This window comes from Pholcus phalangioides, unplaced genomic scaffold, assembly GCF_987345545.1.
Source record: "Pholcus phalangioides strain wild (caught in Gottingen) unplaced genomic scaffold, Ppha-v1.0 ptg000011l_1, whole genome shotgun sequence".
Classification (NCBI taxonomy): Eukaryota; Metazoa; Arthropoda; class Arachnida; order Araneae; family Pholcidae; genus Pholcus; species Pholcus phalangioides.
The window spans coordinates 3,325,046-3,339,712 of record NW_028301604.1 but is presented as its reverse complement, the minus strand read 5'-3'; the positions used below and the strand labels follow the sequence as shown (position 1 = coordinate 3,339,712).

General features: G+C 33.3%; 1 protein-coding gene across 7 annotated transcripts in view; it reads left to right on the top strand.

Moving 5' to 3' along the window:
- The window catches only part of LOC149079953 (poly(rC)-binding protein 3-like), a 423,390-nt gene that overhangs the window by 378,893 nt on the left and 29,830 nt on the right, over positions 1–14,667 (top strand). For 4 of the 7 annotated variants that reach the window (XM_089238855.1, XM_089238852.1, XM_089238856.1 and 1 more), the window contains one exon: positions 6,355–9,533. The exons of the other annotated variants lie outside the window; for them this stretch is intronic. In XM_089238855.1, coding sequence (XP_089094981.1) covers positions 6,355–6,655 — 301 coding nt within the window. In that variant the 3' untranslated portion in view covers positions 6,656–9,533. Of the gene's footprint in view, positions 1–6,354; positions 9,534–14,667 lie in introns of those variants that run through there. 7 annotated transcript variants of the gene reach the window in all.

The following is a 14,667-nucleotide window of genomic DNA, read 5'->3' as shown; positions in this document are numbered from 1 at the left end:
TCTAGATACAATAAAATATTAAATTTTTCACCTGAAATTGTTGTTTCATGGATAAAAATGCACCACTGCATCCTCTTCATCATGCTGAAACAAAAATTCAGGACGAGAGATTTTATTGAAAAAATGCATGTTCGCCGTTTGTCTTCAAGATAGCAAAAAAGTGGTTATGTACTACAGAAGAAATACTTGGCAACATCTTTCATTCCACTTCGATATCTTTTTCCAGAAAATTTACGTCAGCCGTCAGCCGCATGCAGTGTATATTGTACATTTCTTTACTCAATAAATGAATTTTTTCTTGGTTGAGATTTCGTAAAAATTGTCGAAAAATTACCTGCTAAAATACTCATCGCTTTTTCATTTGACCGCTCCATTAGAATTTGAATTTTTTGGTTGAACTATATATGAAAAAAATTAAAAGCACAAAGACTTCAGAAAATTTCAATATTTTTTTCTATAAAAATAACTGAATAGCAAAGCCTTTTTTCTTATTCATCGGTTCGTAGTGAATTATATATAATTTTTACTTAGTTGCAAAATAAGGGAAATATTTTAAACTAATCATATCTATTCCATATCAAGAAGGCTGAAAATGAGCGTTACAGAAATCTTGCACGATAACATTGCAACCACTTTCCAAAGACCTTATAATTATTAATGGAAAAATAATCAGCCTAATTTAACTTGTTTTTAACAAAAAATTAACAGAAAATTCACAGAAAAACCTAAAACTTTCTAACGATTTATCCCGTGTTTCATCCCAAGAAACTTTTATGACTGACCTTTCACCATTGCTGTTCTTATTCTTCTCTGTTATTAACCTTGAGACTGGTAATTTGTGAATATTTCATTCTCATATGAAATGTCCCGACTTTTCATTGTTTCCTACTAATAATTTAATCTAATCTGTTTTTTTTAATTTAATTTTTGCTGTGTTTTATGTTTGTGTGACTTAAAATATACACTGAGACCCGTTAAAACTATTTCATTTTTGGTCACGTATTGGTACATATGTCAAGATTTGAAAAACGTACTTCGATAATTTATTAGCAAAAAAAGTGTATTTCTAGTTTTTTCTTGTTTAAGATATGCATAGGCATAGACATTGTTAAAAGGTGAGTGAGTCGTAAAAACTTGGTCAGAGTATACAGAAATTCGCCAGTTTGGTTTCTCTTCCCCCTCATGAATCCTTTGGTCTACCATCCCAATTATTGATCCTCTTTCTCATGACCCTCAAGCTTGTCCCTTATAAATCTTCTGTGTTTGTGATGTTTCCTTTGTCACTTTTGCCTGTACTCCCTCGCACATTGTAGTTGTGATTGAGAATAACTTTATTTTTTCCTTTTGTAGAGTTAGAATTTTCACACTTTTTCCCTTGATTGTGCTTGTTTTGATTAGACTAGGTGTTGCATCGCATAAATGTACAGCATAAAAATTTATGCTTATCAGCTATTAATGAGTACAGTCAATTTTTTTTTTCTGCAAAGTATACCAAAAGTCCCGCTAAGCTAAATTTTGTAACGTAAAGGTGACATATCTAATTCTATCAGCTGCCAGATTTTGTGTCTGTGTTGTGTATGTATAGTATATATTTACGATTAATCATTGTAAATGAAACATTCAAATAAAGAAAACGCGTTCAACACAATTAAAACGACAATTTGTAGGAAAATAATAGTATTCAACAACTTTTATAATTTATTTTGATTTATGGCAACAATTTCTAATTCGTCTAACGAGACACGAGATAATTAAGATATTAGTGAGGGATTGCCATCAAGTCTTTGGTCCAAATTATGTCCCCATCACATTTCAATTTTTTTAAATTAAGATTCTCTCTTTTTTGGTTATCTATTAAATATAAGAGGCTTATAAATTTTTTGTGGATTAACAGCAATACGCGTGTGAAATTTTCGAGAAAATAATTAAATATGTAACTTAGAATCATTATGTTTATTATTCCCAAGAACTGACAGAATTTTTTTACCGTATCAAATTTCTACTTAAGATGCGAATCATCCGCAAGAAATAATGTCACTTGTCAAAGATGCTTAGCTATTTCTTGGTAGTTGTTTATATATTTCTTATAAATCACAAGAACCTCCCTTCATACATGTGCCATCAAATATTTATTGGCGTAAAATTTTCATCATTTTAAAAAATTTTCATGAGCACAAAAGAAGTTTTTTGATCTGATTATTAGTAAAATGTCTGCCCAAACTTTCGTCCCAAGAAATCACATCTAAATCATGTTGATATAACTAAAAATTCGAAATCTGTCTGAGAAAAGTTTAAGATTTTTAGTTTAAGAACTTCCGGCATTCATTTTAAAAACTAAAATTCAACTTTTAGAAAAATATTCTGATGTATAAAAATTTTGCGTAAAATGTACTAAAGGAACACTTTTACTGTAAAAGATAGAACTAAACTTTGGCTTTTGAAGATGCAAACTAAAACAAATTTATTATTTTCCAGCTAGAAATACCCAGAAAAGCCTTTCAATATCATTCACTGATCAAATAATACATAAATATGACGTGATGGGAACATAAGCAAATATATTTTTGGATTATCCAATATGCATATACAGTCAAACCCCACTACGAACATGACTTATAGCGAACTTCGAGATACAACGAACAAAACTTCTGGTCCCTCCATACGTATGATTTTATTTAATACGGCTATATAACTGAACTCAAGAAGTATGAAAAATGGATGTATCGAACTTTTTTAACTGAAATTTTTTTCTTAATTTTTTCAACTAAATGATATATGCCTCTACCTTCGTGTTGTGAGATCCATTCTTTCATCATTGCCCCAATGTTTCTTTGCCTTGCAATGTCTATGAGGGGCAACCGCAACTTCTAAGACGCTATTAACTTATCCAGGATTTGTTTCTGTTTGTGAAGGATAGGTTGTAAGACTATTTGCTGATGCTGATGAGTTTTATCTCATCGTACTAATTACACAACAGTAAAACCTCAATATAACGATACTCTGTGGATCAAAAATGAATATCGTTGTAGAGGTATTATCGTTATACCGAAAGTAGCATTATCATCAGGCATCTCCATATTTATGCAGTTGTTGGTATCTCTTCCCAATTGGCGTTGTTAGTACCACAACAAAAAGCATTTATAAGTATTTATTTGCAGTAAAACATTCTGACAGAGATTAGTTTATGAATAAAATTCAGTTAGTTGTTTCATTCGGTAAAGTAGTTTACTGCCCAGCAGTAGTGTGTACTACGCAGAAAATAGCTTCACACCAACTTCAACTAACACGTTCGGAGGGTAGATGGTGCCAAATACCTATATTATTAGACACCCTCGAAAGAACAAAAACTGGTGAGGAATTTCAAAATATATTGAAGGTGATTTGAAGTGAAATGTAAAAAAATATCGTTGCAGTAGTTTCAAAATATCCGAAAAAAGCTATCGGTATAAAAGTAATGAATATCATTATATCGAGAGGAGTTTAACATTAGACTATAGGCTACCAAACAACGTTTGAAAAATTATGGTGGTAGAGGGCTTTATATATATCGTTGCATCGAGCATCGTTGTAGAAAGGTTTCACTGTATATTTTGAAGTTTTATAACGAGCCTATTCCCCAGTATTCCTCCTGCAGAACACGGCTTTATTGGAAAATAGAACAGAACTGAGAATGAAAGGGGAATATATATGCACTTGCCTAATTATCCAATAGACCCGTAGAACTCTAACATTAACGTTTTTTCGTGATAGCTTTGACTATGCTAATATTCATCACAATACTTTGCGATATGATCCAAATTTTCGAATTGGCTCGAATGCAGTGAGCCTTCAGATATAGTGAACCAAATGTTCGTATTCTCCAAAGCTTATTTTTCCTCGAAGTTCATTGATGTGGGGTTCAACTGTATCACTTAACTCAATTTTTACGAATTATACTACTCAAAGATTTAAAATCCACAATCACCTTACGTGAAAAGCTTGTAATGTAAAATATTTTAGCTTTTTTGTTTTTTTTTTGTTCTTTTTCCCCCCTTTCTTCTCAAGAATTAATAGTTCAATAAGTCATATAAAAGCAAGTATTATTCCGATCGTGTGATTATCTGGAAGTTTTCAAGAAACATTTTTTTCATCCCCCATCGCAAAAAGTTCAAGTTTATGATATTTATTCGTAGCTTATAGCAGCAGAAATACGAAAGAAAACAGTATTTCAAACTTACATAGAAAGTCATCTTTTGAATTCAGCTACCCTTAAAGACGTTTCCGATACCAGCGCTCAAAAGAAATAAATAATATAAAAAAAGCTCTAGTTTTTTTTTTTTTTGAAAGCGGTGGATTTGATCCAAGAAAACTGCTGATGCCATTTTATTTTATGTAGGCTTATGATTTCGACTAGAAATTTTAGTAACAAAAAGATAAATATATCCTATATATAATTTTTTTCATTCATTGAAGTTACGGGTAAAACAAATTTGTGTAAGGAAACCTCGTATTATTATTTATCATTAAATTGAATAACGTAAATATTTTTCCAGCAATTGAAATTTGCTTTCTAAAAAGAATTCGATGCTATTTTATTACTTATTTTTACAAGAAACGATACTGGATTATTTCGCTCTTCATGATGAAATTTACCAAAAAAAAAAAAATGTTTTTGTTTTGTTTTGTCCTTTCTAATTTGCATAGAAAGTGAATTTTCATTTTTTTTTTTTTTTTTTTTTGTGCACTGCATTTTTTAGGAAACATTCAAGTAAAGAAAAATTAAATATTTTCGTTAAAAAAATGCTGTATAAATTAGCTTTATATTTTCTGTATATTTGTTGAATTTTTTTTTTTTTTTGTTTATTTACTTTTATTTACTATTCGTAATTATTTGTTTGGAAAGTTCTCGGCTATTTTTTTAATGAACTTTCTTTTTTTTTGTTCGTAAATGTTTAGAATTATTTGCATATTTGTTTTTTGCTCAGTAGAAACAGATATGACATCACCTTACGCACAATATATATATATATTATTCCTCGATAACAAACCTTTTTTTCTATGAGGCTAGAACTATTTTTTTCAATGATGCTATATCTAAATAATTCCCGCATTAAATTATAATTTTTTATAATATATTAAATACTAAATTAGCAGTAATTAACAAGATCATTTTGAATCCATCGCATCAAAACTAGAGCAACCGATCATTTTTAGATTCAACAAGTTTCGTTTTATAATTCTAACCAAAAGAAATATTTCTACAAATTCGTTTTTGTGACGAAATACCAATTCATTAATATATTCGATTCTCATCAAATAATTGCATATAAATAAAAAATTAAGATTCTCGTGTAACCATTATCCGACACATCAGGTGATTTTAGTTTTAAATTTAATTGTTAGTATAAGTAGAAGGATATTAAAATACTGTTATTCTTATATAGTATTTAGTAAGTGTTTGCACAGGAACAGCATGATTTGCATCTCGCTAAATTTTAGAAAAACTTCAAATGCCATAACTTACTGAGAATACTGAAAAACAGATCTTACTTATGTTTGTAGTACTCTTTGACTGAATAAAAAACTGTTTACTGGTTGTGGTTTTTTTTTTTTGCCGATGGTGCACAATTTCTATCGTTCTTAATAGATTTCATTAGCAGTCCTATCCTATGCAATCTAGAGTAAAATTCTACTTCAAAATTAAAAGAAAAGTATACCTTTGAACTGGTTGAAGTTGAATTTGTGTGTGCGCCAGTATCGGCACAATACTGCTATGCAGAATATATAAGTTTAAACAGAATAAAATTCATACTGAATATCAATCCATCCCGATATTGTTATGGCTTTTGGAAGTTTTCTGAGCACTGTATGAATTAAATACCTTGAAATGAATCCTCGCACGCAGCAGACAAGTTCTAATGCAGCAACAAAATACTCAGAAAATGTATTTTATTATTTTTTTAATTCAATTAAAATAACCCACAGTTTCACCTTATTCTTATTTATATCATTAGCTATTTATAATCTTACGTGCTCTGAAACATGCATTTTTGTCGAAATGTAGACAGTTTTGTTCTATTCAAAGATGAGTATCCAAGAAAAATCCTTAAGGTTTTGCCTTATTTTACTGCACCTAGTTTATTTTTGTTGCTGCAAGATAGTTGTCTGCTTCAATCTTTGATTCATATAATTTTTGCATTTCCTTTTGGTCTGCCCACTTTTATATATATTACTAACCCTTTTTCCTTATTTTGTTATGATTACGAAAAGTATTGTTGTTTATTTATTCCCTTACCTTACCCAACTCATTCTAATCTATATCATTTGTCTTGTTTTTTTTTCTTCTCTTCCCTCATGTTTCCATCACATGTGCAGCATGGATTTGCATAAGAACCTTGACCTGACCTCGAACCCTTCCTCGACCTCTGCCAACACCATATCGATCACCAACACCCCGAGTCACCCCTTGGCAATCCCACTGAACCAACTGGTGAAGGCTAGTTCTCTGACCCTAGGCCTAACCACTGCTGCTGCTGCCAACCCTACAACATCCGCCCTATTTGATCTGGCTGCCATTACGAATCAGCCTCGCAAAACGTTGACCACTAAACTACGGGCTACTGCGACTCACAACGGAACTAAGAAGTCAGAGCGAAATAAGTTTGCTCCTTACTAGACTTTCTTTCATTTGCTAAGAATGTTTTTAAGCATTCTTTTGGAACAATAACAACAACAGCAACAAGCCAAAATGACGACCAACCTGTGTTACATCAGTCTATTGTAGCGTTATTATAACATTAAGGAAAAGAAAAAACATTTTGTTCGCATCCTTTTATTTATGTTATTGTATTAAAAGTTTGAGAAGCGTCTTCGAAGAGTATTTTGTGAATGAAAGTGACCATACACATATATATCTACACAAACACGCATATATATAAACAATATAATATATATATAATATGCCAGTTTAGTGCTGTTGGAAAAAATAAATGGCACAGAAGTGTAATGACTGATCTAGCATCAGAAAATGAACAAATTTCGTTTGTGTTTCAAAGAAGGATAAAGTGCATTATTGGAATTTCGTTCTTCATTCAGTGAAGATGTGAATAATAAGTCATCTGTATGATTGTCTCGCACGTGTCTGATGTATCTTCCAAAGATTATATTAATTACATGTGAATGTTTCCCCCTATGTATCACATGCGCGCTTGTAATTAACCTCAACAGAAATAGTCATTTTTCTAGAGGTTTATGATCTAAATGATGTGATGTGTGCATATCGCTCGCGAAAAGACATTTTTTTCTTTGTTTTTGTTTTCGATAGCAATTTGCACTCGGAGGTATATTGTACTAATCCCACTTTTTTTTTTTAATGTTATGGAAGACAAAATTTTTGTATGTGATGTTGTAAAATTACGGGAGTCATTGTACATTAATTTATGGAGTACTATAGAAACCAAGGCCAAAGATACTTTCCTACCAATTTGTATTTTGCATGCTGTACAGAAAACAGCTTAGTCAATATGTTTTAGTCAAGTGAAATTTCCTGGTTAGGTTTCTTGAAAACATGATAAAGAAGTGTTCAGAAGTGTGTGAAGGAATTTTTTTCTACTTTTATTCTCAGTCAAAAAAAAGGATTAAGTCTAAAAAATTCAGAAGAGTTCACCAATTCTCAAAAATATTCCGTCTGTCACTTCTTAAAAAGTGCTCAAAAGACAAGGTTTTTCATCATGTCCTAATGACGTATGAGTTTCGTATAAATATAAACATAATATAATATTAACATTTTTGCAAGTGGTTAAAATTTCCACTGAAATATTTTTGAAAAAAGTGTCAATCTTTATGACCATTTATATATTATTATCAAATAAAAACCCTATTCTGTTATTTTACAATGATTCAAATTGTACTATAGAAGCTTCTTTTATATATATCATCCCTTGAACCGCAATATATGCTCATGAGAACTGGTCTATGAACAATGCATTCGGAATTATCTATGCTAGGAAAACCGATTCCTGAAATTCAAAAACATGCTTCGTTCCGTATTTTAACATATAAAAATTACGATTCACTGTTGATATAAATCACCTGAAAAATGTTTCACGTCAAGAAATGCCGATTAACGCGTACAACGCCGAGTAATTTTCCATGTTTTGGCCGAATTTGTTTTGCTCCTCTCTGCAGAAAGTCGCCAAAATGGTAATTTTCGGTTGTCTATTTAGACATATTTACTGCGGTCAAGATAAAAGATAAGACAGAAGAACTATATCAAAGTTAACGTCAGGAAAAGAGTTTCTTATAAGGGTTATTGTATTATCTTTGTGTGTGGATATAAATAACTACTCTATACCAGTTTGATGCCTGGCACCGGTGACCGATACTGCAATCTACCTGTTAAAATTTCATGTTTATAACATTCCAGAGATTGCTTGGGTTACTTTGATCTAGGAGTGTTGGCTTCCAATGGTAGCAAGCAATGCATAGGTGCACAAATCGTTATTAGGAAGTGTTGTAATTTCAGAAGTAAGTTCGAAGAAAAACGTAAATTGAAATGAATCAATTACATAAATCTGATGGCACTGGAAAAAATCTGTATGAATGAAATAAACGATACGTAAATCTCCCAGAAGTACATTCACTATTCGTAGATTAAGATTGGCGAAAAATATACCTAAAAATCTGTAGAAAACTTTTTATTTACACTCTCAAAGTGTGAAGTTCCAACTGGATTACAATACAAATATCAATCGTTGTTCTTTGAAACATTTGAATAACGTGTAGAAAGTACAGGAATGACGTCCCTAGTGAAGTATTTCTTAGTAGAATCTCTTAATGAAATATGAATAAGGACCATAACGTCAAAATATCAAATATCGCTTTCCCAAAAAAGATTTCCTTTCACACTTCTAAAGGGCATTTAAGGGATGAGGCCATTTTAACTTTATTATTTTCGGAATATACTTCTCAATGAAATATTCGCTTAGCATTAGTCAAGATGAATGTTGCTTACTTTTATTAACGTTGTTTTCGTGATATTGAGAGGCCAAAAAAAACTGAGCTTCGCAAAAAAAAAATATTGAAAAAAAAAGAACTTTGTGGGATCTGCAATCGATTCCTGAAACGGTGTTTAAATAGTTCTTCCAGAGAAGATTGCCAATCCCAGATATAGTTATATCTCGATCTCTCTGTAATGTGTGGAATAGTTTTACTTGTTTCGTGTTTATATTGTTCTTTGTTCATTATTGTTATAACCTTCTTTACAAAGAAGTTTTGCCGATAATGAACTATAAAAAAATGGATATTTAATGTTTTTTTTTTCTTTTTTTTTTTTAATCATGATTTTCTTTAATGCAGTGTTATATTATTTCGTTGTTTCCCTCTTTTATTTGTTAATGTTTCGTTGAAATGTTAATTGAATTGCATCAATGTTTGTGTAACGGATTGCATGTTGTGAAATCGTATATCTTAACAGAAGTTCAATTAGTCTCTATATATATATTATCATATGTGAAATATGTTGTTATTTCAGCTTATTTTACTTGTTTGTTAGTTTGGCGAACTTTATAAAAAAATAAAATATATTTGAAAAGAAGATATCTCTCTCGGAATAGGATCAGTGTTTTAAAATGAGCTCTCAAATCAATTGGTGTGAAACGTAACTTATTCTTCAAAAGCAGAAATTCCGCGTTCTAATTTTTACTTCAAATCACTATTTACAACAGAAGTCGACTTTATATGAAACTGACGAAATCTAAACCCCTTTAATGGTGAGGAAACTGTTGTCTGTACGTTTCGACGGTATATTTTCAGTACTTTCTCGCGCAATGAGAATTTTAAAAACAATATGTTTTTTTATTCTCGAATTAGAATAAGTCCCTAAAACGTGCAAACACATATTTGAAGCTGACCCTGGAAGTAATATCAAATTGAAAATTAAGAGTATAGATAATGCAAAACACATCAATATTTATAGCATTACGTATGATTTTTACAGTGCATTCACCGAAATAGACAAACAGACACAAATTTTATTCAATAGGAAGAACTAAACTATTGAAGGGTCAGGTAATATAAGGTTTCATACGTTGAAACGTCAGTAAAACAGATGCATTTCACGACAATAAAATTCCAAGTATCAATAAATTTTCTTTAGACGATTTTGGTAAACAAATAAAGGAAAAATATGTTTTTCAAGAATACAAAAAAGTGCAAGAATTAAACTATTATAGTCATTCAAAATTAATTTTCGGTAGGACTGGCAGCCCCTGTGGTAGTCGAGTGGTCATAGTGACGGACTCACATCGCGAGGATCCGGGTTCAAACCCACCGTTAGTGGTACAGATATAAAAGTTGGTTTTCTGTGGTTCCCAACTTCGAGGCGCAAATGCGAGTCGATCTCCCAGTTAAAAAGTCTCCCCACAGAGAATAATAGGCCTACAGCTGTACGTAGCTGAAGTGTAATTATTCAATAATTACACTTCATTAATAGTTGATGCAGATGGCAGTACTGTAACAAATGTTACACAGAAACAAACTTCTCGTTAGGTTCGCAACATATACACGCACATCTTCCAGAATGGCCCAGGTCTTCTTCGACCACTTACATATAATTCTTCATTGAGACAGAGAGTGGCTGGCCATGATCTGCTTAAATACAAATACAAATACAAATACAAACACAACGCCACAACAGGCAAAATGCCCAACGAGGTGGCTGATAAAAAGATGCCCATAAAAATATGGTTGTCATATGTTTCAAAAATACAGCAACCCAATTAAAAATGCAATTAACACAAATTACAAACAATATATACACATGATAAAATATTATACGATGCCCATAAAGATTACTTATTGTTGTCTTATTCTAAGAATGGATAGCTTCTCGATTTACCCCAACATGTTTATCGTATTTCTTTTTAAACGTGTCAATTGTGTTACAATTTACTACCTCCGGGGGTAAGCTATTCCATTTATTAACAACCCTATTGGAGAAAAATTCCCTGCGACACCATAACCTTGCATTGTCCCTCACCAATCGATACTGGTGTCCCCTTGTAAAAGCAGTCGATTGGCGGTGTACTAAAAGTTCATGGTCCATCCTATCCATCCCATTGAAAATTTTGAACACTTCGATCATATCTCCTCGACACCTGCGTTCATCCAATGTAAACATATTCAAAAAATGAAGTCTTTCTTCATAACTCAAGCCCTGTGTGCCAATAAGGACACGCGTAGCTCTTCTCTGCACCCCTTCAACCAAGTCTATGTCCCTCTGTAGGTATGGTCTCCAAAACCTTACAGCATACTCCAGTCCAGGACGAACTAAGCCTCGAAAAAGAGGAAGAATGACTTTAGGAGAACGCGAAGAGACCTTTTTGAAAACGAGACCAAGCATTCTATTCGATTTTTTGACAACCGCTGAACAATGTTCAGAAAACTTAAGTCGCTCGTCAATGAGAATTCCCAAATCGGTGACTCTAGTTGCATCCGGGATAGTGACACCATTCAACTCGTAAGAGAACCGTGGGTTGTTCGAACCAAAATGAGCGACCATGCACTTATCTACGCTAAACGTCATGCTCCATTCATTTGCCCATGCTGCAATCTTGTTTAAGTTGGTCTGGAGCAACTCCCTATCGCTTTCATTCCCGATTACCCCCATTAGCCTTAAAAGAAGGAGGTGTGACTAGAAAACCGTCTTATTCGCAATATCAAGTTTTTGCTTTAGTTAGCATTTTAGTCGGCAGTTCTTGCGAAAAATTTATAGCAGAGGAATACTCTAAACAGTTTCTTTAGACCAGGGTTATTATTCTTTCAGAATACACTACAGTAACAAAAGATTTGGTACATTGAAATATGTTCATGACTCTGCTACGGTCTGAAACTGTTTCAGTGAAAGACCGGAAAGTGCACTGCCTTTGACTCCACTGACTTCCACTGAACTCTTACGTTTAACTATTAACTTGAAGGTTCTCAACCGTTTTAGATAATTGAGTCCTCAAGTACTACTTCGTAACAATTCTCTTTTCGAGACTGAGAGGATCTTTGATTTTTTTTTTCTCATCCCAATGTCTGAAGATACTACAGAGCGCAAATAAGGAATAAGTTGTCATATCTCCTATGGCGCATATGTATAACGAGCTATCCAAGGTTACAAAAGAACTGGATTCGATTCCCAGCAGGAAACTAATATACTTTTCTTTCCAAGTTCACCTCGGCATAATATCCAGAAAAAAAAAAAAGGCCTTTCTTTCAGGTTTTTTTTTCCATTAGCCTTTAGCAAGATTTCACTTCAAGCCATACCTTATAGATATCAATCGATTACAGCCGAGGTTTGATGAAAAAATATGCAAAACACTTGGAATCAACCAGCTCGACGTCTCCAACTGAACGTGGTCAATACTTCTGGGATGAGATAGTACGCTGTAATTTATACCCGATCGAGAAAACGTTTTTAATAACAACTCTCCGGTTAATTCGGTTAATTCTTTAATGGAAATATGGTGATCAATCAGAACTGTCCAATACCAGAAATCGGTCTTCTACTACACTTGAATCTACGGTGCATTTTATCTTCGTGTATGAGCCAGGGACACGGTCAGTTTCAGCTATAGGCGTAGACTGTCACGGGGAAAGAGTCATTTTGGAAAGGTCTGAATGCTTTCGGCAGTTTAAACTTACATTCTTCGGAATCAACACATAAGTGATGGTTCAATATCATATCTGAATTCACCATGACGCCAAAAGTATCATCTTCGTACTGTTATCACAACTTGGTACGTAAATCTATATTGATTTATTTTCTTGACCTCTCAAAGCATTCTTATACAAATACAAATGCAAAATACAAAGGCCACAACAGGCAAAATGTAAAACGAGGTGGCTGAGAGAAAAAGATGCCCATGACAAATATGGATGTGATATGTTTCTAAAATACAGCAACCAAATCCAAAAAATGATATTATAAAAACTATATATACATGATAAAATATATTAAAATGCCCATAAAAATATTTATGGTTGTCTTATCTAAGAATGGATAACTCTTCTCTCGATTTACCCCAAAATTTTTATCGTGTTTCTCTTTAAACGTGTCAATTGTGTGAGAATTTACTACCCCTGGGAGTAAGAGCTATTCCATTTATTAACAATCATATTAGATAAAAATTTACTGTCATACCACAACCTAGAATTGCCCCTTACCAATCGATACTGGTGTCCCCTTGTCAAAGCAGTCGATTGATGTATTAATAATACGTGGTCCATCCTATCCATCCCGTTGAAAATTTTGAACACTTCGATCATATCTCCCCGACACCTGCGTTCTTACAATCTAAACATATTAAAACAATGAAGTCTCCGTGTGCCAATAAGGACACGCGTAGCTCTTCTCTGTACCCCTTCAACCAAGTCTTTGTCTCTCTGTAAGTATGGTCTGCAAAACCTTACAGCATACTCCAGTCCAGGACGAACTAATCCTCGGAAAAGCGGAAGAAAGACTTTAGGAGAACGCGAAGAGAACTTTTTGAAAATAAAACCGAGCATTCCATTCGCTTTTCTGACCACCGCTGAACAATGTTCAGAAAACCTAAGCCGCTCGTCAATAAGAATTCCCAAATCGTTGACCTTAATTGCATCCGGAATAGTGATACCATTCAACTCGTACGAGAACAGTGGGTTGTTCGAACCAAAATGAGTGACCATGCACTTGTCAACAAATGTTCCATTCTAAAAATGTTCTATTTTATGTTCCATTCTAAATCTCAACTAAATGTTCCATTCATTCTGCAATCCTGTTTAAGTTGGTCTGGAGCAGCTCCCTTTCGCTTTGATTCCCACCCTACCACCATAAGCTCAAACCCCGTATACAGTTTAAAGCACACGTGATCCACCTATGGCCCGCAGGCCTAATGTGGCCCTGAGAGTCATCTGATGTGGCCAATGATGTCAAATTTAATTTCGTTAAAATGAACTAAATGGTACATTCCCAGATCGTTTATGTGTGCGGTGCAGTTCCGCATATTTTGTGCGGCCCGCGGCACAAATCGAGATTACTTACATGTCATTCGGAACAGTTTCAGAGCTTTTAAGTGACGAGTGGCATATTTACAGATCACCCCAGCACATTCCCAGATCACTTGCCGACATAGTTCCAGATTGCTCAAATGGCCTGAGTACATTTACAGATCACTTCGGCGGCAGACGGCACATTTACAAATCACTTGAGTGACCTGCGGTACAGTTCCAGATCACTCAAGTAACCCACATTTCATTTACGCATCACTTAAGCGACCGGCGACACATTTATAGATCACATGAGTGACTCGCGACATATTGACAGATCACTTAAGCGGTCCGTAACACCTTATAAAGATCACTTAAACAACAGGCGGCGCTGTTCCAGATCATTTTCAATTAAGTGGCACCCCGACACGTTTTCAAATCAATGAAGTGGACCGCACTTTCCTAAAGGTTGAACATCCTCGGTTTTTATACCTTCATTCCTTCAACTATGAAAACTTCCCGTTTGTATATATTTTTTTACAATAACTTACAATTTTATTCCATAAAAAACAAAATTGGAAGCAATTCCAATTTATATCTTCAAGGCACATGACCTCATAAAAAAATTTAGTACTTTCTTCAATCAATGTTTTTGGACTTTATAAATATTTGCTTAGT